Here is a 25183-nt window from a genome sequence, read left to right as displayed (position 1 = left end):
GAGAGAGAAGTGGTGAAACCAGGGTGGGTTTGTCCTCTGCATCCACTCTCGGAAGAAGACTGAGACATTAAAATGAAGGAAACGGGGGTGGTGGTGGGTGAGGGGGGTGTTTTGATGTCCTACCTGACCAGCTTTGTTCCAGTTTGGTGCTCATGACCCAGGTGACCTGGCTGTGGTCCTACCTGAAAGGAAACAGGTTCTCCTTGAGCCCTTGAGCTGCAGGTGCCGTAAGGAGTAAGGGTTGCTGTTTCATGAGCGGTGGTGCTGAGCACAGCACTGCAGGAAACTAGAGCCCAGTGACAGTGACCTTAAAAACAGGCGGCAGGGCGCCACTTCATCTGAAGCCCCTCTGCAAGATTCCCGCTGAGATGAGGGATCCGTCCGTTTTCCTACCGCCTTATCCAGTACAGGATCACAAGGCAGTCGGAACCTATCCCAGCAAGCAACGTGAGCAAGCCAGGATATCCCCTAGACATGACACAAACACAGACACACACCACACACACTCACACCAGGGCTAGTTTTCCCCAGAAGCCAATTAATCTGCCCGCATATCTTCGGATTGTGGGAGGAAATCGGAGCACCCGGAGGAAACCCACATGAAGCTGGGGAGAACATGCAAACTCCACACAGACAGCACCCCAGGTCAGGAATCGAACTGGGGGCCCCATCACCACGAGGCAGAAATGCTGACCTCTGCCTGTGCCTCTCTCTCATGTGCTTCCCTTTGTATAATCACGGGTTAGTCCCGTTTCGCCCAAAATGTCACCCTCATCTCTGTCTTTCCTTCTGCTTACTTTAATAATGGCTGCAGCGGTTCTGTATGATTAAAAATAGCTCTGCTGGCAGGATTTCACTGACACTTCCCAGTCAGCCCAGCTGTGTGGTCCAGCTGGGACATGAACCTGAAATCAAAACGCACAGCCGACGTGTGACTTTCGGCCACGGGTTTTTGTTTGAAAAAATGTAGAAATATAGAAATTTTAGGAAATGTTGATGACAATTAGCAGCTTACAATGGTCTTACGATACATGAAAGTCTGTTCCACCAGTCAGACCTCACGCCAGTACTTGATGGACGTGATGCACAGTCTTCCCTTTTGCAAGCTGTTCACTACAGTGCCTTCCTGCGGAGGTGTAGGGGGCTGTCTGGGCCGACTGCAGCATGGTGCTTCCTGCAAGCTGACCTGTGGATGCCGAGACAGCCTGTCCGCAGCTCTGGCCGAGATCCGCTCCGAGCCAGTTCCTCCGGGGGGTCAGGGGGAGTAGTGCGCCCACAGAACCAGGGGGCGTCCGTCCCGGTGCAGGGTGGACAGCTCGGTCGGGGGGGGCTTGAGACGGCCGCAGGGCAGGCGGGGGGGCAGCAGGGACAAGGGGATGCTGTTGCCGTGGTGATCGTCGCTGGGGTGCGAGGCGGTGCAGGTGTGGGCGGGCTGAGGCTCGGAGCCACACTTCACAAAGGCAATGAAGCACCTGTAGAACTGATGAGACACGGGGATGTTAATCAAGCTGCCAGCGGCACAGGGTCTGTCTTTCTGAAGGGGTTACAGCTAAATCTGAAAATGGCTAACAGAATCTGGCTCACTAGTTAGTTAGGTTCAGTTATTCCACTAAGGTGACTTATCGTTTTTTAGTTTTGCTTCTCCCTCTGTCACCTTGGAGAAGTTTGAGGATCTGGTACAGCATCTTCTTGTTGTGCCTACTTGTAGAGCTGTGAGCTGAGCTGGTGAGTGCAAATAAAGAGCCTTTTCATTTCAGAGTACAGATCCTGCATCCTCTTTCTCCTGAGCCCATGTAAGTACTGTGGTTTCGAGTGCTACTGCATACAGTGCCAAAATAAAGGTCAGTGAACCCCCTTTATATTTACATGAATTGCAATATCTTGTCCCGACCCTGTATACAGCTCAGGACAGGTTAGTGGAAACCTGCCATGTCGCACTCAAAGGAGATATCGGAGGACCTCAGAAAAAGACTAGTTTATGCTCATCAGTCTGTAGAGGGTTTGAAAACCATTTCTAAACATCAGAGACCCCGTCTGTCCACAGTCAGACAGACAGGGGGGAAATGGAGAATATCCAAGCCCATGGTGGTTCCGCCCAGGACAGGACCTCTTGGGGAGAGCCACACAGGACGTCACAAGGGCCATAGAGTAGGAGCTGCCAGCTGGATTGATCTACAGCTAATGCCAGTGTTCATGCCTGCCGTGGGGAAAGACTGAACAGGAATGGTTTTCATTGGAGGGTAGCCAGGAAGAAGCCAATCCAGGCTAAAGGGGACATTGCCATCCGTCTCAAATGGACAATGCACAAGACTCCTGGAGGAGAGTTCCCATTGGCCATAATGAGAAAGGCGTTGTGAGGGGAAAAAGCCAACCGTCCAGCACAGCTCCCAACCGTCCAGCACAGCGGTGGGGTGTCACGGATTGGGGTGGCCTTAAGGTCGCAGGAACTGGACGGCCGCCCACCGTTGACAGAAACACGAATGGAGTAAATTCCAGAGGAAGACTTCCGGCCATCCATCCGTCAGCTGAAGCTGCGCTTTAAGTGGCTCGTGCAGCAGGACAGCGACCCTGAACACACGGGCAGCCCTCCTGGCGTTGAGCCCGATCGGCCGAGTCAAAGTCCAGACCTGAACCCCACAGGAATGTCATGTCTTCCTGCAAGGAAGCCCTCCAATGTCACCACCCTGAGGCGGTTCTGTGAGGAAGAATGTAGCAAGTTTCCCAAAAGCCGATGCAAGAGACTGAGAAACAGCTTCAGGAGACATACAGTTGAAGTCTTTGATGCTCAAGGAGCTGCGACCAGTTACTGAATCTAGGGTTCATATACCTATTCACATGAGGATTTTTACTGTTGGATCATTTTGTTAAATAATCCAGTTAAATGTTATGTTTTTGTGTTATATGTTTAATGAGGGTGTTTTCCTCTTTTATTAAGATGTTCACTTATATCTAATTACATCTTTGGTGTAAAATATGTGAGAATACCTACTAGAGTGTTCACAGACTTTTTCTCAGCACTGTATACACACTATTTATATCTCTTCTGGTTTTAACTGTGGTTTTAACTGTGGTCAGCATCTGAAAGCTAGCTAGACTTAAAAAATAGCCATTGTGCCTAACACAGATCCTTTCTTATTAATTTATATAATCACTTATGCCCTGTGATAAGCTTTTTCATTAGCCCTGGGGATGCCTTTGCGTATCATAGGCCTTCCAATCAATCAAAGCATTGGCTCAGTTTCAACAGCTGCACCAAATCCCTCAAACAGTTTCTACAGCTCGGTTTATAATGCAGTTCCAACTTTCTGAAAGCTTACAAATGGTTGTTCTGTCCTCCTTAATCAAACCTGCAGCCTTAGGCTCTGTAGGCAAAGCTGATACCTTTATCTGCATTATGTCCTTTTTTTGGCTGCAACTATAGGAATTGTGCCGGGAGACTGGGGAGATGTCAATAGCAGGAAGGAAGCCCATTTAACAAAACAAAGCTTTGGCACAAGTAAAGCAAACACAGCAGATGCATGTAGACAGTTGTTATACACTTTCTTGTTATCTCAACTGGCACAACTCCACCCTGTTTTTGATTGATGACATTAGTAAAAATTTCTGAACCTTTTAATCGGTGCATAATGCCGAGCAGCAAGTGATCGATTCGCAGCCCGGCTCTCTCTCACACTCTCATCTCAGAATGAGCGCTCACAGCACTTTCTTTTTGCTTCTGCCTTCACAGCCAGCAGCTTGGTCTTCTCTGCAGGGGCCACATATTAACGCATATAATCCTCTAATGAGCTGTCTCAACAAAAGGCTGATTGGCTGTAACCGCGGCTAAGATGTCATTTGTCTTGTGAGAATAAAGGTGAGAGGAAGATAAATTATCAAAGGCTTACGTTTTTTTTTTAATGAATAAGGAACAAAAAACCTCTGTGTATCGTTTATATACTGTATGTGATCTTTAATTTCACCCTGCAAGGACTTCTGAGATAACAAATGAAGTCTTTTTACCCTTTAACATGGAGCTTTCTTTACTTCTTCCTTTGTAAACCTCAAACACGGCTCCCCTCTCTAACATTCACATTTGCACGAGCGCATGTGGATTCAGAAACAATAACGCAGAGTGAGTCAAAACAACCTGCACTTCAGCTGCACTCCAGTAGGAGGCATGTCTAATTATCTACACAACAAGGCCTGCATGTGCTACAGACAGCTGAGGGCTGCATCCAGGCTTGCCTTTTGTCTATTTTCAAAACAGAAATAATTACATCGATGCGAAGCACCACGATGATGGGGAGAAGATGGCTTTGTGTTATGCTTTAGTAATTTATATTTTGACTGCTGCCCACCTCCAGGTTGCCTGTGTGATAATGGAACTGAAATTAGCTATGAAATTGTGCTGTGCAGGTGTCACTCCTGCTACATTAATAATTGACTCCAAGCCTACTGTGACACGCTGAAGTCCTAGACAGACTCATCCAAAACTGTTTCTAATTGCCAAAATACAGTGAGTCCCAGTCCCTGTCCTCAAAGAGCTAATCTCTAGGGCCCATTTGCCTGTATGTGGTGTTTGTATTGCTGATTAAGAACACTAACCAGCAGTGTGACGCTGAAAAAACATTGACTGTACCTCCAGATGCATGCAGAGCTAGGGACACATTGGTCTGTGTGTTTTGTTCATTTCAATCATTTTCCTGCTGTTTCCTTTTTCACTCATGATTTCTGCACAGCACCAAGGTAAAAGTACGGCACAGTGAATTAATGGAAAAATGGAATTGTATGATAAAGCTTAAAGACAACATAGAACAAACCTAAAAAGTAAGCACACACAACCTATATAGTTTCAGAGGTTGTGGGTTATCAAACTCCTTTGAAGCTGAGTGTGTTTTTTAACAACTAGAAACAACCCGTAAAAGTCGTGGTAAAGCTGAGTAAAATTGGAAACGGAACCATCCAGGTTAAAACTGCAGGTCTACCGTAGAGATCTGCCGCAGCGAAGTCATGGTCAGCAGCAGGGGCTGCTGGGATACTGGGGGTGTGCCCTCTGGGACTCACCTGGTTGTTCATGAGGATGTAGATGATGGGGTTGAACACAGTGCTGCTCTTGGCCAGGATGGAGGGGACGATGCTGGCTGTGGGCGTGACAAGGTTGGCCCTGCCAAAGGTGGCGATGAGCGCCATGATCCCGTAGGGCATCCAACACAGCAGGTAGCAGGAGACCATGGACACCACCATGACCAGGATGTGGTTCTCACGCCGCTGCGCTGTTGTCAGGTTAATCTTGGCCACCTGCAGCAGCGCGGGGAGACAGGGCTGTCAGTAAGAGGGGCATGGGGCAGAACACACAAGTTAGAAAAAAACAGCTCGTTTAAAGCACATCTCCACCTGATACATTGAAGACATTTAAACATGAACAGTATTGCAGGTACAGGAGGAAAACCAGGGCATTCTTTGTTACGCACAATACGCTAGATGGTTTCTGTGGATCAACTAATTCTCAATGGTCCTTCAATGTCACTCGGATGGTTCAGATGTTTTTTTCTGGTGCCCTCACGCCTTTCTGCAGACAGATGACAAATCACTGCTCGTTTCAGCTCGGTGAATTACTGCAGGGTGAGAACACAGCACATGCTGATGTCTCGGGTCCATAGATTACAGTTGCCATCAGCCTGGCTTGCTTTCCTACTGCCTTCTCCCTTTGAAATCCACCCTTTTTGCATTTCGCCTCTCTCGACAGCGACATTCCCATTCTCTCCTTCAATTCCTAACCTTTTTACTCCGATTTTACAGTGTGACATCTTCTTGTACTGTACTGTATATGGGGATAACAAAACACTGAAATAAAGATGTTCAGATGCTCAGTGTTTGGTATTTGAAGAGATAATATAAATTTGCCAAACTAACTTAATGGTGAATCAGTAGAGTTAAGCTAGTTATCCTGTCAGTATACTTTTGGACTGCGGAAGGACACCAGAGCACCTGGAGGAGACCATAAGAACACAGGGAGAATACACAGACTCCACACAGAGAGCACACCAGGTCTGGAATTGAACCCAGGACCCCAGCACTGCGAGACTGCCCTCAGGTCTTACCATTTCTGTAAAAGAGTCGTTAATTAGAGATCACTAAAAAGTCCAATTGTGTCTGTCATTTATTATTAATTACAGGGAAAATGGAACTGTGCAGATGGGCTTGCACTTTCTATAATAAAATGAGTTTTATAAGCAAGCTCTTTGGAATTCTTAAACTTACGTGAGAGGATTGCCAGACATGGTTATCTGAAAGTACAGATAGTAGCAGAGACTAAATGTGTTCTGTTTTGGTAAATTGCTTGTTGCATAATTAAAAGCTTCATTGACTGAAGACTTTCTGGTGCAAAATGATATACATTTCACGTGTCAAACAAAATCAAAGGGTAATTGATTAGCCTTTTGCAGTATTAAGGTCAGTCTGCTTTTTTTTAAAAGTGATGTGTTGAGTATGGGAGTTAACTTTAAAGCCTGATTTCAACTGTGTTTGAATAATGACATCAATTTCATCCCGGTCTGGGAGCCTGCAGTGACTTTTTTATCCTTCTGGAGTCCAATTTGTATTCGGTATCTACAGGGTCATCAGCTTTTGGCAGATTTCGTTAAAGTTAAGGTGATTGATAACTCAGGACAGTACCGTGGCTTTCAATCTTAGAGTGAATTACATTTACACTGTGCTGAAGGAGCTAAAGAGCACATTGAAGCAGAGGGTGAGCTGGCGTTTTTACCATGGCAATAGCAGCTGAGGTCTCTTTCCATTTCATTCAATTTCAAAGAATTAAATAGTCTTAATAGCAATCTTTCAATAATGTCATTTTGTGCATCCTGAGATGAAAACTGGGGCTTCACACTGGAACGAACCCCGAGATGTGTTTTTCAGTTTGATGTTACACCCAACCTCTAGTTATTTAAATCTCCATTCATCTAAGGATTCGATTTTAAAAATAAATGGAAGGCTGTGTAACAGAACGTCTTGTAGGTACAGCATGATGTGCTTTGGTTTCCCACTGGAGTAGGTCTCAAATCTGACCGGCTGTGGATTAGCATTTGAATACTGTGTCCAGTGGTGCTGACCCGACCACCTGACCTTATCTTCCCCCCAGACGTTCACCTCTGACATCATCAGGTCAAAGAGTGGCTCATTGCTTCCTGTGGCTCTTTTGTTTTTTTGTTTTTCCTATTAGGTGGATGGTCTATCAGGAATTGTCTCTCATTCAGACATATCTTCGTGTGTTATGAGAGGGGTTTAAGTGTTTGTGTAGACATCTCATTTTCCTCTTTGAGATGCTGTGAGGGAAGCAATAAAAAGGCAAACAGAATGTACTGTTCTGTTTCAACTGTCCAAGGCACTAGTAAGACCTCATCTGGGAGTCTGTATTCGATACTGTATTTAGTTTCGGACACCAAGACACAGAAAAAGATATTGCTGCCCTGGAATCAAGAGTGCAGAGTGGAGCAGCTGTACTGTAAAATACTGCACATCCATGGACTCATTAAGACATAGTCTGCAGTGATCGGCTGCAAGAATGAAACCTGTTTAGTCTTGAAAGAAAAAGTACAAGGGCACCTGAATCATGTTTTTATTGTCCTCAAAGACGGTGACAGAAGCATCCCAGTGGATGCCTTCCGAATCGGCAGTAAAACAGGAATTAGGGGCCACTAGCAGAAACTGCTGTATGTATTTAAAAATGAGAAAATAGGGCAGTGCTGTATGCAAAGAGTGGTGGGAGCCTTGAACAAGCTGCCCAACTATGTTCCCCAAGCCTAGACCACTGCTCCCTTCAAGAAACAGCTGGATGAGATCCTCAGGTCAATTAGTTACTGAAGCTCCCTATCAATTAGCCTCTCTCCTTTGAGACCGTTCGAGAGGTCTTGGTGTTTAAACTACAATCAGGGCTGCTATATTTCCCCCGCACTGTCCCCTTGTCACCAATGCAGGAATTTCTTTTAGGTTTTTCCTGTGTTAGTTTTCCGTATACAAAATTGTTTCCAATTAGGCACACAATTAGTGTGATATATAAAGCAACATAGGTGATCATTAAGACTACCAGAGAACTCCTATTTTTAATTTATTTATTATTATTATTATTATTATTATTATTATTATTATTATTATTATTATTATTATTATTATTGTATTTTATTATTATTATTGCAGTTTATTATTGTAATCAGAAATCCATGGTTGACCTAAAAAATCCAAACGTTCCATTAAAAAGCAATGCAGGAATGTTTTGTTGGCCAGGTATTGGTATTTCTGGTGTTTGGGGGATTCACTATCCAAACTCATTTAGATGCTGAACCTGCAATCGTCTTGTGATTTCCATCTGCGGGCCTGGTGGGTCTGCATCTGGCGTGGGAGGATGTGTTCCTGCCTGTGTTGTAGGGATAAGGTTTATGGAAATGCTTACTTTGAAGTGGAGTAATAGGAAAATGTGACTAGTGCTCGGTTCTGCCCGTGGACAGGGGTTCTGCTAGTGGGGGGAAGGTAGCTGGGAAAGTGTGTGATACCTCTGGGGAAAGGGTCACAGCAGGGGGCATGCCCTGTGAGCCCCTTCAAAGCAACAGCAGGGAGATGAGCCAATAAAATATATAATGTCATTGTATACTCTGCTCTTTGCTTCTGCCTGACCTTTTTGAGTCATGCTACTATATGTACAGCCTTATTGATGTCTCTTTCATATTGTTCTTCCAGGGATGGATATTTTCCTTGTGTGACTGGTATTTAGTAACACTTCAAATCAGGGGTTACAAACGCCGTTTAGAAATGTTTTATGTCTTTCAGGTATTAACACAGGGGCCTGAATGTGATTATAACCAATCTCTTCTGCAGTAAAATGGCGTGTGATCTCTAACCCTAGAATTACACTATAGGAAAGGATAATAAATCATATTTTTTAAAAATTTCTAAAGCATTATGGAAGAAACAAAGACTCACACCCTTAACCCTTACAATAGGGTTATTCATAAAAAGAAGTTTCTTTCTTCCATAATGCTTTAGAAATATTTTAAAAGACAATTTATTATCCTTTTATAGAATGTAATTCTACAGTACCTAAACTGACGTGTGCCCCAGATATTCCAGAGTGTGATTTAACTCCAGCGCCCTGAATCAGGTTCTAAGGTTCTCCACAGAATACGTGTGTATAGAATCTGCGAGACGAAAGCACCGAGAACCAAGGTGCAAGATAATAACTGCAAGAATGAATGATATATGCATTTAAAAATGCATATATATATATAAGACTGCATTTTCAGCAGACAATGTGATTATTCTGTAAGGCAAGTGTGAGTGTTCATTTCAGGATTGAGACTCGAAGAGGATGAAAAAACTAGCATGATCGTGCTAGTCAAAGAGAGAGCTCAGGGCTGAGTGTCAGGTCAGGAAAGTTTATCACTGATGTACAGGCATCAGTTTGCAATCCTCAGATTATTGCTCACGTAACAGATGATTTTACACTGTTAAAGTAGCGTAATGTGGCATTTGCCTGCTGTCTTAGTAATGTACTTGTAGGTAATACAGGTGTCCTGTTACACAAGCACCTGTGCATGTAAAGGACCATTTTAAATTTGCTTTCTATTTCCAGTGAGGGACAAGCAATAATGGAATGAAAATAAGTAAAAGCCACGTTTAAAAGCTGACAAACAATAGACAGAGAATTTCACAAAGAAACCTAAGATGACTATTTTTATACCTTATTCTGGCAGCTTCAAGCACAGGCTAATGAATTAAGGAACGGTAAGCAGGAGAATTGTCATGAAGCAGCTGGAGTAGGGCTGGAGAGACAGAGGGAGAAGGAAGGTGGTGTGGGAGGTGTTCGTAAAGATGCCTTTTTATTTCTTTGAAAAAAGAACCTGTTTTGTTAGAGGAATAATCAGTCAGCACTTGAGGACTTAATAGGCTGGGTACACTAGCATGGGAAAAGACAGTGTGTATAAAAATACTCCCCAAGCATAGCAAGGAAATGAGTCAGAGGTGCGAGAGAGTTCAAGTAGCAGTGAGGTCAGTGAGCGGCACATTGTTCCTCCAGTCAGGGCTAGCTCTCCTGTTTGGCCCTGTGGAGTCTGCTGTGTTTCAGCTGGTGAAATGGCTCTGCTGGTGAGCTTTTCCCATGGTTCCTGGGAGAGCTGGGTGCTTGTAGCACCTCTCATCTTGTGAATACTAAAGTACTTCATTGTTCTTTTTTTTTTACCTAGCGATTTGTTTATTCGTTGTTTCCCAACAGCAGAAACACAGCGCACACCCTGCTGCTGCAGCCCTACTTTTCTGAGTTTGGCTCAGCTCCTTCCTTTCAGTCTGATCTGCCTTTTCATTTCCGACATGAAAACAGAAAGTCATGAAGAACAGCAGTATGTGATCGAAGGTAATAAAAAAAGCCATTCGATTTTCATAAAAATTTCATAATGGCATTTTCAGTACCTTGTGACTAAAAATAAATTTGCAGCTTGCAGCCCTGATGCACAGAGCTGTCATCAGACTTCACCAGATTGGGACACAAAGAATGTGGCAGCAAGCAAAAAGAGTGTTTTGCTGCATGTGAAGACACATAATAATTCAGTGTTAACATGGATCTCTGAATGATATGATTATGTATAATGTCTCTCTTCTAGTGTCTGATGTCCTTGATGAACAGCGAGGGTTCTTGAGGCAAAATCAACCCAGTGAGTCTGACTTGCCTGGGTGCATCTCAGCCACTGTCTCAGACAGTTAGTCTTTCTTGGCTTTTGTCTGAATGTCTTTGTGTGGGGACATTACAGATCAACAAGTGTCCTGTTCAGGTTTGTTTCCGCAAAGCTCAAACCATCTATAGCTTCTTCCTATGGAAACACAGGACTCCACAGTTAAACCTGCTTAGCAGTGTGCAGCCTCATCTATGGAAGCAGGAAGGAAGTGTTGATACACCAGAAACCTTGACATGCTGAGATCAAAGAGCCATGGACTGACGCATGACATTTAAACATGCTTTTCTACAAAGTGCATTTTCAAAAAGTTGAGAGTTCAAAAACAGTACGAATAACTCATGTGTGGAATCTTAGACAAAATTAGATAAATTTAGAGCTGTTAGCGCTTGTTAAATACAAACAACGATAAATAGGCAGGCTTTATTAGAGTATAAGAAGGCTAAAAAGCCCAAACTGTGTGTTATTTCTTTCTATCTGCTTTTCAGCATTGAGTTAACCTTTACCTGTTCCTTTGTGCCAGCTCACACTGATGCAGTACCACACTCAAATCTCAATAAGTTAGAATGGATATTACAGAGTTAATATAAGGCTCAGGATGTTTTAACAGGGAGTATCCCTTAAAAAAGTGAAGCAAAGATTTTCTGGACCCTAAACTTGAAAGAGAAAAGATTTGTTTTTTTTTCCTTCGGGAAGAGAATTGTTTATATTTGCTGTCTGATATTTAATTGTGTGCAGAGGCTACAGTGGCAGTACAGAGTGAAAAAAAATAGTTATTTAATTTTGTTTGTTAATTTATTTTGTTAAATTTTGTTAAATTTGTTATTTAGCATTTAATGAAAATATAGCATCCATTGAATTTATTTTTCTAACATCCACTTCAGGTGTGAATTTCATCAGTTTTAAAATAAAGCACAAATTAACGCCTGCGTAGAAAAAAACCTTTAGAGACCAGCCAGCAGCTGGGCTGCTTGCTTAGAACGAAAGCAGTTGTATTAGACCTTTCCCTCGGATGAGCTGAAAACCTCCTGTAGGAAATGAGACGCTTACACAACAGTAACAGTCACCAATAGTAACAGACACGTTCCAGATTCTAAAAATACTCCAATGATTCATTCATGAAACAGGGCAAGAAATGAACGCTGCCTGGCCACAGATTGGGATTCTAATTAAATATTCTTTCATTTTGCTCACGTTATGTAATCTTTCACAGGCGAAGATGAGTCACGAATCTGAGAGGGTTACTAACCTGCTGAACATTTAACCTGCCTCCCTGGAACGGATTCCTGTTTTATTTCCACAGAGAGAGACCAGTGGAAGGAAGAAGTAAATATAGACTTTGCTGGTCTCCTGCTGTCACTCTCATTTTCAACTTAAAGGCTCTTTCTGTTGTCTTTAAATAAAACGAAAACCGGGGATAAAATGTTTTTTTGTCCCTGCAACGAGGCTTTCTCTACCAGCTGGAGGGTAACTCTTGATGAGTTATTGTCACACCATTGGCAGAAAAAGAAGATAAAAGTGCAAAAAAGAGACAGAGGTTTCTTTTTTTGTTGTTGTTGTTGATTTCAAGAGCGTCATTATTTCCATCGCAAAAGTTAACTAAATGTTGGAGCGGTTTAGTTATTTTGTCCATGTGCTTGCATGCTGCTGTGGTATCATATTTGATAGTATCTGCTGGATAAGCTTAATTATGATACCCAGAAAAGCCATCCAGCAAAATGTCATGCAGGAGTTTCATGCTAGAGTCTTTTGAATGTCTTGAAATCCATGTTTAATGGCTCATTTGGGCACATGAGACTGCCATTTTTTGCACTAATAGCATTTTGGGAAGGCAGCCCCCACCTGCTTTCACTTTGAACCCCACAGGTAAATGACTGGAAAAGACTGGATTCCTTATGACAGTAGCCAGTTTCCTGTGCTACCATTAGGTGTAATTAAACGCCTGGAGAGAGTAAATGTGATGCATATGGGTGCATATGTGGTGCTGTCAGAGTTTATATAAACATACAGTGCTGTGCAGTAGACTTAGGCACGTCGAGGGACAATGATGTATGTACGTGTTACTGTACCTAGCTAGCACTAATACTAGCTCCACTAGTATTTCCAAGTATTCCATCAACTTTATTAATTGATTCATTTGATGAATTATTTATTAAATGTATGAATTAGATATTAATACATTAATAGAGGTTCGCTTGGGCAAGAAGAGATCAATCTTGTGATTTTGCAATCTTTAAGTCACATTGGTCGGAATATTCAAAAATGTGATCACAGTGACTCAAGGTAGACTAGACTGTATGTGAGAATCCATCGCGTTTACTACATCTAATTGACTTATTGTCAGGTTTTCAAGAGTTCAATTAAGGGTTCAATTCCATAATTAAGCTGGGCTGAAACAAACATCAGCAGGTGAGTGGGCCTCCAGGCCCAGGACAGGGCGCCCCTGTCCTTAAACACAGAACACACCAATTTTTGGGGGGGTTGGTTGTCTTCTGCTGGTCAGAGGGCCCTGGAGCAGTGAAAACAAACATGAGGCTTCCTCCACCACAAAGCTGCTGTTGTCTTGTCATCAGTTTGAATTCAGGCTTATAGATGTTAATGTTAATGCGGTTCTTTAAAAGGCTCAACGCGCACTGTTCCACCTGACCCTCAGGGTGCTCTCCGCTAGATTTAATCTCAATTCGTTTACGTCGTGGGGCACCCTGGCAGCCACCTCTCTTCTTCAGAGATGGGAGGTGGTCACAGGCAGGTCGGGTTTGCAAGTGAACTTCCATTCTTTAAAAATAATTTCGTTTTTGATTTACACACAGCTGGCAGATTGTATCTCAGCGGTGTTTTTTTTTTTTAAACCAGCTGGGAACATTTTATTGAAGAGCTTTCTTTTATTTTAAATCAACAGAAAAAGAACCAAAACTGTTTTATTAAACTTGCAAATCAGTATTGGGATAGCTCCCTAAATACTGCTGACAAGCAAAAATATAGAACAGCATTTGTATGTTTTATTAATTTTGTTGCACACTGGTAGAATATTGCCAACATTGCATTATATGTGAAAAATGAGTGAAGACATCTTTTTAATTATTTAAAGAGCCTTGGGATCCATTGCCCTAAATGATCCATAACTTTCATGTGCCTAACAATAAATGCATATGAAAACTTCAGAATATTTACAAAAATGTATTATGGGTAGGTCAATGTTTTCAAGCTTCTATTTTCCCAATTTTTGTTGCCCGTTTCTTTCCTGCTGACAAGGCTATATCAGGGATTTGCCAGGGAGAGAAATGAAGGAACAAGAATGCCATATTCCAGATAGGAGCTGCTGGAAGAGAGGCAGATGTCAAAATCTCAGCAGGACCAGCAAATCAGTCTGCAAGCTGTAGCGAACAGAGCTACATAATCTCCAGGGAAATTAGCTGGCGAAAAGGTGTTGTGGTTTAGAAAACAAGATTCTTAAACAAATTCTTTCCATGTCCTTGTTGGGCAAGATAGGGGCTTTTCTATTATCTTCAACCCACCAAGACAGGCAAACACTTCAGGAACATACACTGTGCTGGGAAGCTATGAATGCATGCCTGAACTCCAGAGAGACTAAGTGTGTGTCTGTGGATGGCTCTCAGAGAATGCTGATCCCAAGTGTATAGCTGATCAGCATTGTTTAGGGAAGTGGTGCCTAATAGGTTTTTATAGATTATTATGCTGCAGCTGTGTTGGCAGCTCTATCTAAAATCCTCTTTAATGTGCAAGAACAGCAGGGGTGAAGGACTCGCTGCACTTCAAGTGCAATATATCGCTAGCAGTCTTCGAACCCCCACGGTGTTTATATCTGGACACAGTAAGCAGGAGTGTGCTGGGCTCTGATCTCGCAAGCATACAGGTATGAAATTGATACAAACAGCCAGGGGATCATGGGAATGCAGAAGGCTCTCCTGTTTACCATGTCCACAAATAAACACAGAGGGTCTCCATCACTGCTGTAGCACAATCGAATCGGCAGCAGGCCTATCTCATGTGGCATTGAGGGGTGTGCTCATAGCGCTTGATTAACAGAAAAGTTAAAAAAATAAGCTGCAAGTCTAGAGTCAGATCAAGTGTGACATGATGCAAAGAGAATATTTTTTAAAGTGTCTCTCCTTTCTTTTTGTTGTTGATGTTTTTTTTGTTCCTTCCCTAACTACCTTGGCATTTGCATACAGCTGTGGGTTACTCCGGAGCTCCTTGGTTTGAGACGTGGGTAATTTCTGCTCCATATGCAGAGCCTGGGCAGAATATGTATTCGGCTTATTGCCTTTTCCAACTGAGTCTGAATTTCAAAAACCGGAGCCGTTATGTTTCATATTTCCAAAACAATCTTCTGTGAAAACAGAAAACAGATACACACATTCCAGTCTGCTAGGCAAGCCAAAAGATTACTCATTCAAAATGAGCTGCCCACAGAGAATTTTGAATAGCTGCTAAATGCCCATTGCTGCATCATCAGAAAGTCTTCATTCAGCTTTTCGATGAAATGAGCTTGTGATTGATCTGACTGGAGAACCAGTGCATGGAGATTATGAATGCGTACAACATTACATCTACCAGTCAAGCCTTTTGTAAAACCGGATCCACAAATTGTGCAAATAACCCACACCGTGCCCTACAGCAATTTGTTATTGACATGTTTGTTTGTAAATATTTGCTGGGAAGGAGCCACTACGAGATTAGATTTGATTGAAAAACCTCAACACCCTATACCATTAGTCATTAATGGCTAAAAAGGATACTGCAAGGGGCATGAAAGACAGCTTTGAAACTGGGGAGACAAAGCGGATCTCTTCCTCGAAAGAACTGCCTGCGGCAGAATGGAAGGAGAGAGCTGCAGTTATAAGGAAAGCTTGAAAGGCATGTTGCACAAGCCTATCTATACGTCCAGTGTCTGACAGCATACTTCTTTAACAGAATCATCTCTCATTTCTCACTGTTGCAGCGGTAGTGGCGAGCACTCGCATGCTCGCATGTGCACTGCGTTGCAGGGAACCTGACCTCAGTGTGCTGAATCAGCTGGTCGCGCGCTGCTCATGTGTCACGCACTGCAGGGGCTGGAAACCCGCCAAGCTTACCCCTCGGATGGCAATGAGGATCTTGCTGTAGCAGAACACCATGAGCATCAGGGGCAGCAGCAGGCAGAAGACGAACAGGCAGACCACGTAGGACACGTTGCTGAGGGAGCGAAGGTGCCACTGCACCGAGCAGGTGGTCCCGGGACCCTCCGGCCCGTAGCTGCTCCAGCCCAGGAAGGGGGGGAGGGTCCAGACCAGGGAGTAGAGCCAGGAGCCAGCGATGCAGAGCCAGGCCTTCCGGTAGTCTCTCACGTCAGCCTTGGTGGAGCGCAGCACAGTGACATAGCGCTCGTAGGACAGGAGGGACAGAGACACCAGAGACACGATTCCTGTGCAGGGGAGGGGACAGAGGGGGCAGCATGTGAGGAACACAGGCCCTGTCCGCGGTCCAGACGACACGTCCTCGCACACGTCCCCCTGTCGATGTCCACACAGTGAGGGAAGGAACGGGGGTGAGACACGGGGGCAGGAGGAGGACATGCAGAGTAGAACTTTCCCATCTGCAACTTTCATTATATTTAATGCATTTTTCATTTTAATATCACAACGTAGCTGCTCTCAATCACTGGAGATCGTAAGCTCAAAGTGGACCTCAGTTCAGTGTGCTAGACAGTGTGCTATCTATTCAGAAATTCTCTTTATCAGTCTTCACCAGATTTTACATTTGCTGCTGGCCCTTTGGTGCCAGGACTACGAAAGCCTCTGGTTTCATTGGAATTCACTGCCTGTTCTGATTCTGGCTTTGTTTCATGAAAGCGGTTTGTTTCATTTAGGTCGTTGTATAATTTCGCTTTTAAGCTCTCTTTTAACTATGTCTTTCATTAGCTGCTCCATATGATAGATAATTAGGTTGCTGTCTTTATTAAAGATTCATGCCCCTGTTTTTGTCCCCTTTTGAGTTTGAGAATCGTAAGGCGCTGTGAGGCATCTTCAGAAACAGCGCCTCAGAGTCAGACATCAGCCCGGCTGGCAGTTTGAGCCACTCACTGAAGGATGGTTTTTTATGACCTTTTCACAGTGCTCTCACCTGGCGGGCTGATCCTTGTAGTGAGAAGCTGTGTCCCTGAGGGTCTCTTTCTGAAGCAGAGGAACCCAGCTCTGGTCCTCAGGGCTGCTGTCCAGCAGGGTTTACAGGTCTGTTCTAATCTAAAGTCTTCGCAGGAACAAGGAGAGGCTTCAGCTTGTCCAGTTTAGTCACTAATGAGTCCAATTAGTCAATTAAGGGTTTAGGTGAGAAGAAAACCAGAAGAAATCCCTGTGGCTCTCCAGAATTGTGCACTACTCCTTTAAAGAAAATAATTTATTATTTTCTGTGGCCTCCCTGTAAGCTGCTTATTATTTTCTTCACTTTATTATTTTTTCCATTAAGCATGCTTACATCTAATCTTTAATAGGTAGTAAGTGTCAGGACTGTGCGCCAGGGGTGTCTAACCTTGGACCTGGAAAAATCAGTCTTATCACCTGTTTGTAAAATTGTAAATTATTGATGAGTTAAGCAAGTTATCTGTTCAAATTAGGAGCCTCCTGTCCTTGAGGGCCGAAGTGTATTTCAATTTTAGTCCCAAATGATCTCTACTTATTTCACTAATCACATGCTTAAGTGATCACATTGAAACTGTTCCACATTTAGAAATTGGCCAATTAATGCTCTCCAGGAGGAAGGTGAGAGACCACTAATTTAAACACTGATCATCAACAACATCCAAAACGTAGTACTGGCAAAAGAGAAGGAAAATGAAAATATATTATTCAGTACTGTCACCTGGCTTTACCTATCTGCTTTAAAATCAAGGCTGTCAAATATTTGTGCCTGCATGTTCTGTATATCAATGAATATTATCTTCAGCTGAATTTTTAAAGGGAAACTGCAGTCCCAAATTCCTCTGACCAGTTATTAACACTAAGTAACAAAATAAATTCATTGACATTATACTTATTGTATGTTCTTGTGTGTTCTTTTGATATATTTACACCCCATCTAAAACGTGTGTCCTCTACAAAAGGGTAGAGACCCACCAGGAAATCACACATACAGTACGTTTCTGAATGAGAACCAGCACCAGAGGCCAGCAGAGAAGGGTCTTTCTCCGTTTAGACATCCCTGACCACAGCTGTGCCTCCTGGGAGGAAACATTTGGAATGAGAGGTGAAGAAAAACAGTGGAAACACTTTGGAAAACAGTGACCCAGACTCAGCAAACATCCTCCTATCCAGCACAGTGGAGTGGTAGCGAGTGATACTGCCTTTGAGTTAGTTATGGACTGGGGAGACTTCTGTGGGGACCCTGCATGTTCTGCCCGGGTCCATGTGGGTTTTCTTGGGGGGGCTCCAGTTTCCCCAGACGTCTGAAAGATCTGGTGGCTAGATTAGTTGGTTTCGTTGTTGGTTTAAATTGCCTGTGCGTGTGTGTGCCCTGCAATGGACTGGCGTCCCGTCTGAAGCCCTTTACTGCCGGAATATATTCTAAATTGCTGCAACTCCTACCAGGATTCCCGATGACGAATGTGTGGAAAATCCGTGCCGTTTTAAAATTAGCTAACACAAAGCTGGATTCCCTGGGTTTACCTTTTCTATTTTTCTTTTGGCTTTCATTTACTTAAGAGTCTGTTAGTTCTTCATCCCTCAGTTCAAGGGCGATTTCCTTTCTAGCACAAGTCTTTCCATTACAAATCCACAGCCGATGTTGTTCAAAGTCACAGGAATCGGCTGCAGCTCTCTTCAGCAAACCCCAGTGTAGTGTAATGCCTGTTTTGCTATGCTCTAGGTAGCATTTGTTTCTGAGTGTGTGTTGTAATGGGCTTCAGAAAAGCAGGACATTGCCATGGAACGTGTAAAAGGATGCCTTCATAAGCCTGTTTCACTTCCATCCCTTTGCAGCCTTTTGCTCTGCTAGGAATGTCAGCTCTCCTTCAATTAATCCCTGAGATGCCACAGCGAGGAAATTCAAGAGATGCCCTTGACTGCTCCAGTTTCCACTTGAAGCAATTACTGCACTTCAGCAAACAGTACTGTCGCAACACAGAGCCTTAACAACATTGAAAGCAGGCAGGTGAATACGTTATGATGTGAAAAAAATAAAGCTACAAAACAATGCAATAGATCTAATGTAGTTTCACAGAAAATAAGGACATTTCAGCAGAACTGTTCAGAATATCTGCTTCAGATCCAGCAGCTCACGAAAGCCCAGTATTCTGCGAGTTAACTGTACGTAAGTCATTATTTTGGCCTTAAAACAAATTGTTACAGTTTTGCAGACTTGCAATAGAAAGAACACAACTATTTTCTGTCCATGCTGTGAAGTAGAGATGGTCAAAACAGATGTTATTTTTGACCACATTGGAAACTGTCACTCCTCATCGCATAGTCAGAAGATGGGTTTCAGATCTTCATTCGGTCTCTACAGAAGACAGGATTGAAGTGCTCTTTTTTAACAACTTTTTTTTTACAACACCTGAACCCTGACTGGTGTCGCTAAAGCCCAGTGCAGACTACACATTTACAAATGAAGTGACCAACGCCCACCATGAACTCACGAGATCAGGAAATAAATGCTGATTGCAATATGCTCATTAAACCCCTTTCCTTCACTCAGGTTCAGCACAATGAGTATAAAAGACGCTTTTGCAAATGATACAGTGATGTTTGCCAGAGATCATGTTCTTCATTCGGTTATTAACACTTGTTCACAAGCAGGTTCAGGACGTTCTGAGCACTGTGCCATGCAAACACCTAGTCAGATAATTTAATCTCACTCTGCATCCTGCCACTTTCTAGAGCTCAGAACATTTGAACAGTCCACAGAGGAAATATCAGTTAATTAAATTAACAAAACTGGGTGTTATTTTTTTCCTTTCCTCTAGACACAATCCTCTTGAACAGCAGTCATGCTGTGATATTGTAGGTGCTTTGTTCCAGCCTGCAAACAGGAAAAAGACAAGGACACTCGGCAGCCTGAAGCAGTATCTAGCTAGGAAACCCCACTGTAAATAACAGCTTCTGCATTCTAATCACTACAGAGAAATTAGTTTGACAGACTCTTAATACGAAGTTGTAAGATTCCACCGATAACACATGGATGTATACTTGTATACAGTATGTGTGTGGTTAGTAATGTCCAGTATATACTGTAATTAACAGGGCTACAGCTCATTGTTTAATTCTGGTTCTGCAGAGACATTTGCACTCATTAGTAAAATAGCTTTGCTGCTGCGCTACTCAAAACGGTGAACAAACGGCTTCTGTTGACATGTGGGCTTGGGAAAAATGCATATTCCGCATTTCCTGTTTATTTCTCTACCCTCTACCAGAGTGGAAATTAAGACCTAGCTGGGGTTCAGAATTTACACCAAGGGAGTTAATGAATGCTGTGTAATGGAGTTACTATATAGGTAATAAATACATGGCATATTTGTCATCACAGAAAATTGTCCATTTACATTTTTTTCAGAAAACATGATCTGTGATATCCCACATGTGGAAATATTTACGTTCTATGTTTAAAACAAAATGCATTAATCACTGTTGCTGCAAACTAAAACCAGCATGAGCTGTAATCAACAGACATTCTGCTCAACAGTGCAATCTGATTCCTTTTTGAGAAATAAGAAAAAATGTGTTTTATTTTTCCGAGCATTGAAAAGACTGAGAAGAGGGAAGGCAGAAGTATTTTCTGTCTACGCTGTCCCATGTGATAATCAATGTAGGTGATTATCTGGTGCATGTTGCAACCACCCACTCTTGATCAAATCCTCCAGAACAGCTCTTAGCACTGAATGATCATTCTTTCCAAGAGCTAGTGATAACTGGCTACTGTGATGTGCCAGCTATCACTGGTTTAAAGATTTAGCAAGAAGTCCCTTATAAGAATTGGGATTACATCTCGCATTCTTCTTCAATGAGCTTAGTAAAACAAAACATTCATGGACATCTTGACATTTCAAATTAATTTTCAAGTACACTCACCCCCTCTTAGTCAGGGTAAACATTATGGAAAATGTAGTTTGCATGTTTGGACAATGTTTGAGAAATATTTTGTGTCTTAATTAATATTGAGCAAGAATTGCTTTACTAGACAATTAAAAGTCTTGTAATAAACTCCTAAGAAAAGCTAATAGGCTATGTGTCTGGTGGGATGTATAATACAGTAATGGCAAAACTTAGCTGGATATCTCACATAATTCACACACATATCTCTAAGATAAACTGGGCTATTTTTGGCATTCCGTCTTCAGTTCCATTCTTTTGATGGTTTTTGGAGAATTAGAAATTGTTCACAAAAATCACAATATTTAAAATGATACCAAAAACAAAAAAAAACAACATAAAAATCCACAGATGTACGAAACACACTCTCTGCTCTGGATTCGTAGGACCAGGAATTATAAAAAGAAAGGAGTGTGAAGCATTCTCTCAGAATATAAAAGCAGTCTAACTTTATTTTTCAAAACACAGTAGAATGTCCAACGTCTTGGTCAGCAGCCTGACTCTCATTAATAATACATACATAGAATCCAGTAAATTACATTAAATTCAATTAACTGAAGGTTTGTATATCTGGAGGTTGGTGTGCTTCTTGATATTTCATATTTTCCAAAGGTGAGCTCTGGGTCTTACATCCTGTTTTTTAATAAGCAAAAAAGTCGCTTCTTAATTAACAATGGCTACAAAATAGTCCACAGAACCCTCTTCCACATGACTGGCTTGTAGTGGTGGAGATTCTCTCCTGCTAAAGGCAGCCTTATTAAGATACACAGCTGCCTCAGGAAAGCCTGCATCTCACGTCTCAGGATTATAAAGAAACGGACCTTTAGTACAATTTGAGATTGCCTAGATGAAGCAAAAACCTAAAGAATCACCCTTTTTTGCATAGCGCTGCTGAGGCACTATTTCATGCACTCTCTCTCTCATCTCTCTCCCTCTGTGTGAGATGCTTGATGTTGTAATCTCAGCGCTACAGATCCTGTCATTTCTGTCAGTTTCCTGACTTTTTACACTCCGGATTGCCACATGTTGTTTCTGCTTTCGTGTTGTGCTGCCTGGCTCAACCTGGCCCCCATCTCCCCCCCCCCCCGCTGCAGACGCACACGCAGGACTCACAGGGTACAAAGCGGGGCGCCCTGGCTCTCAGCTCTGCATCATTAGCGGGGAGCCATCATTTTGGGCTCCTTCAGCTGGAAAGACAAAGGGAACCTCGTGCTCGCTCCGACTGACAGGCTGCTCCATAGATATCGCTCCCCTCCCTGTAAATTTTCCTCTTTTCCTGAGCTTCACCTGTTTTTGTACAGCACAAGGTCTCTGCCTGTGTTCATCCAGATCGACCAAGCCCCCCCTGCTCTGCTGATCTCACTGTCCTTTTCCACAGTATACTACGGTAGCAATGGGGCGCTCCATCAGAGGAACAGGAGGTACTGGGAGTAGTGGTCGGGCTACAGGGTGAGTCCTGCCTGCTTGCCACGCAGGTTCGGCTGTCCCTGTCAGCGCCGGCCCCTGCACTGTTCATTCTATTGCGTGTATTTAGCAGACAGTCCAGTGCTGTCTAGTCTAGACTTGACGAGTCTGCACCCTAAATGCCAAAACTGTCATTCTTTCCTCCCTCTATGCACTGTGCGGATTATCTTTGCATTTCTTTCTGTCAATTGTCACTTCCCACGATTTAAATATCTCAGCAAGCTCAGTCCCGCCCCCTTTTCAGAGCTCTTAGCGCCTGGCACGGTGAACCTTCTGCGTGGAGCTTGCATGTCATTCTTTCTTATTGTTGTTTTTTCTCCCCAGCATTGGGTGTAATAGGCAGTTCGGTTTTGTGCGTGTGTCTGTGGTCACTGAATTGTGCGTGTGCGCCTTGCAGTGGCCTGGCATGCTGTCCAGCCAAAAACACACCGTCAGCTGCCTCGTCCCTTACCAGGAAGAAGTGGCTTTCTGATGGCCGGTCTGCCTTGCCCTCGCTGCCACCTCTCCTCTCCCCGCCGTGTCTGATCTTCAGGCTGACAGCCTGCTTTCAGCTGCCTCCTGATTTCGAGCGCAAATCGCCAAGTTGGAAAGGACCAGTGGTGAGAGTTTGAGGGGAAAAAAAACGCCTTGGGGACTGGGGGGTGGTGGTGGAGTTGGGGTCTCAGGTGCAGCAGGGCGCTCGGCCGTGCACGAGCTGGGAACTGAAGCCCGGGGTGAGCGCGCGCCTCAAGGGGACAAGGCGCTTCAGAATTCAAAAAAAAAATCTTCGCAGCTCAGAGATTTCGGGACCCCCGTGGAGACAGACTCTGATGTCTGGCGGGAGTCAGATGTAATTCTCTTCACCAGAGTAGCGTGAGAGCGCTATCCAGATTGAGTGATTTGAAGTGATTTACTGTACGTGGTAAATATTTACTCTTTTTTTGTTTTGCCAGAAGCATCAGGATAAAAAACAAACAAACATGAGACCCCGCAGATGGGGACTATAACGCACCGCTCACTTGCGTCGCCCGCCCGTAACTCCTCGGGTGAGAGGATAAACCCAGCTCTCCTGAAAGTTAATTAAACTCGGCGTGAGCGCGGGATACGATCGCAAAGCCTCGATCGAGGAAATCGCAGGCACGGTGCAGTATCTCCCGAACTTCATCTGCAGTAGCTAATTTTGTAGCACTTATTTTTGTCTTCACCTGAAGCGCATTTCCCCGCAGAGAGTCGGGCGAAACGAACTGGCGGGGTCGCTTAATCTGTCGGACTGAGGTCTGACTCATGCGAACCCTCAATCAAGAACAAACCCCATCAGGGCAGGAGCGAGGATTTGCCAATATATGTATCTTTATAAAGATAGAACAATTTAAGATTTTTTTAAAGGAAAAAAGGGTCATAATCTAGTAATTAAAGTACACAAAGTGTTACCTCTCTTTACGCACGGACTTTTCAGAGCCTCCGCAGCGTTGGAACTAATTGGCTGGTAATATTCATCGCGTTGCACTTCGGCCAAGTCTGCAAGTCTGCCCGAAACTTTCTGCCCCGTTCTGCCAGCGCAGTGGTAACCTCTTACACACGAAACCGTTGATTTTTTTTTAAATGCAAACGGGCTGCGCGGGCACAACCCGTCAGCGAATTAAAGTGAGCTTACCGAAGAGTGAATTGGCGAACCCGTACCACTTGCAGCCCTGGTGCCCAATGAGCCACCTGCCGCGGAGGCTGGCGGCGAAGCTGAAGGGGGTCCCGAACACGCACACCAGCATGTCGCTGGCGCTGATGTTCAGCAGAATCAGGTTGATCGGAGTCCGGACCGCCTCAAACTTGGCGAAGATGACGAGGACCAGCAGGTTGTTCAGGAACCCCAGCACGAAAATCAGTCCCAGGAAGACGGCCACCACCGTGTGGCCAGCCCGGCTCAGGGTCGGCGGCTCCTCGGGCGCCAGGCCGGCCCGCGAGCTGGTGTTGGCGGTCAGGATGAGCACGGGGCTGTCACTGGTGCTGAAGTTCAGAGCCCCCCGCGGGACGACCATGTCAGCTGCGGTTCGCGAGAGCCGGGCGGGCAACGGGGCTGGGGGAAGGAAAGGGAGACGCTCGTACACACACACACAATTACACACGCGTGTGCACGGAGGCGCTCCGGCTGGTGCGCGTGTGCTCTGCAGCCCACTCGCTCATTCTCTGCTTCTCTTCCAACTCCTGGAGTTAGTTTCTCTCATGCTGCTAAAAAAAACACCTGCACGTAACGCGGGTGGGTTAGCGAATGCCTGCTAATGAAAGAGAGCTCAAGCCCATTCTCTCACTTCGGCGTTTATTTAGATGGTTGATTACAATAAGCCGCCGGATACGGGCAGATTGCGTCAGGAGTGTGGGAGCCCCTTGTTTGATACGGTTAGAAGCCCTGAGCAAAGAAGAACTTGTGTTTCTCAACGACAAAGGGGAGTTTCAGGAGACTTTCAATATATCTTTAGCATAAAATGCATTAAATAGTACCTGTATGTATGAGATAAGAGCGCCAGCAGAATGCCGGTGAAGGATTTTTAAGGTTGCAGTTCAGTTAAATGTTCAATGCGGTGCTGTTTTCCGAATTGTCATCAAACTATTTCGCATTGCCATTGGATTTTAAATATAATAAAGTTACAAATGAAAAACTGAGCATACTGTATGATGAAAGTGATGTTCATGTTCATCACCGAACTCGTCAAGGTCTAAAGATCTAGGGGAACCAGGGAAATGGTTTAATGGCGAGTATGATCAGGTACAGTAGCTTGTTGTTTTCGTGCTCCTAAAAGGATTTTGAGCGTGACAGATTACGAATGCGCAGATTTGTGGAAATGATCGAGAGAGAAGCAGAGGTGTAGCTTTTTAACAATGCATGTAACAAAAGATGCGTAACGAAATCTAGACATCAGCAATCTGTTCTAACACACGGTGCTGCCCAGACAGATGTTATAAAGTCTGTTT

At 43.9% G+C, this 25183-nt stretch overlaps 1 protein-coding gene across 1 annotated transcript; it reads right to left on the bottom strand.

Annotated features, from left to right (window-relative positions):
* Positions 1 to 797: 797 nt before the first annotated feature.
* On the bottom strand, positions 798 to 24559 carry tmtops3a (teleost multiple tissue opsin 3a). Its single transcript, XM_069193715.1, has 4 exons — positions 23874 to 24559; positions 15794 to 16122; positions 5044 to 5277; positions 798 to 1480 (listed from the first exon to the last, which is right to left on the bottom strand). Exons 1-4 carry the CDS (start codon positions 24250 to 24252, stop codon positions 1256 to 1258), a joined length of 1167 nt encoding a protein of 388 aa, XP_069049816.1. The 5' UTR covers positions 24253 to 24559; the 3' UTR covers positions 798 to 1255.
* Positions 24560 to 25183: the final 624 nt, after the last annotated feature.

This window comes from Lepisosteus oculatus, chromosome 8, assembly GCF_040954835.1.
Source record: "Lepisosteus oculatus isolate fLepOcu1 chromosome 8, fLepOcu1.hap2, whole genome shotgun sequence".
NCBI lineage: Eukaryota > Metazoa > Chordata > Actinopteri > Semionotiformes > Lepisosteidae > Lepisosteus > Lepisosteus oculatus.
This window is presented reverse-complemented; position numbering and strand designations above follow the sequence as displayed.

Coding starts and splice junctions, on each gene's coding strand:
- tmtops3a (XM_069193715.1), bottom strand. CDS start 24,252: ATGGTCGTCCCGCGGGGGGCTCTGAACTTCAGCACCAGTGACAGCCCC. Junction 5,278..15,793: donor TCCTCATTGCCATCCGAGGG/GTAAGCTTGGCG, acceptor GCGCTGCTGCAG/GTGGCCAAGATTAACCTGAC. Junction 1,481..5,043: donor ACATCCTCATGAACAACCAG/GTGAGTCCCAGA, acceptor GTGTCTCATCAG/TTCTACAGGTGCTTCATTGC.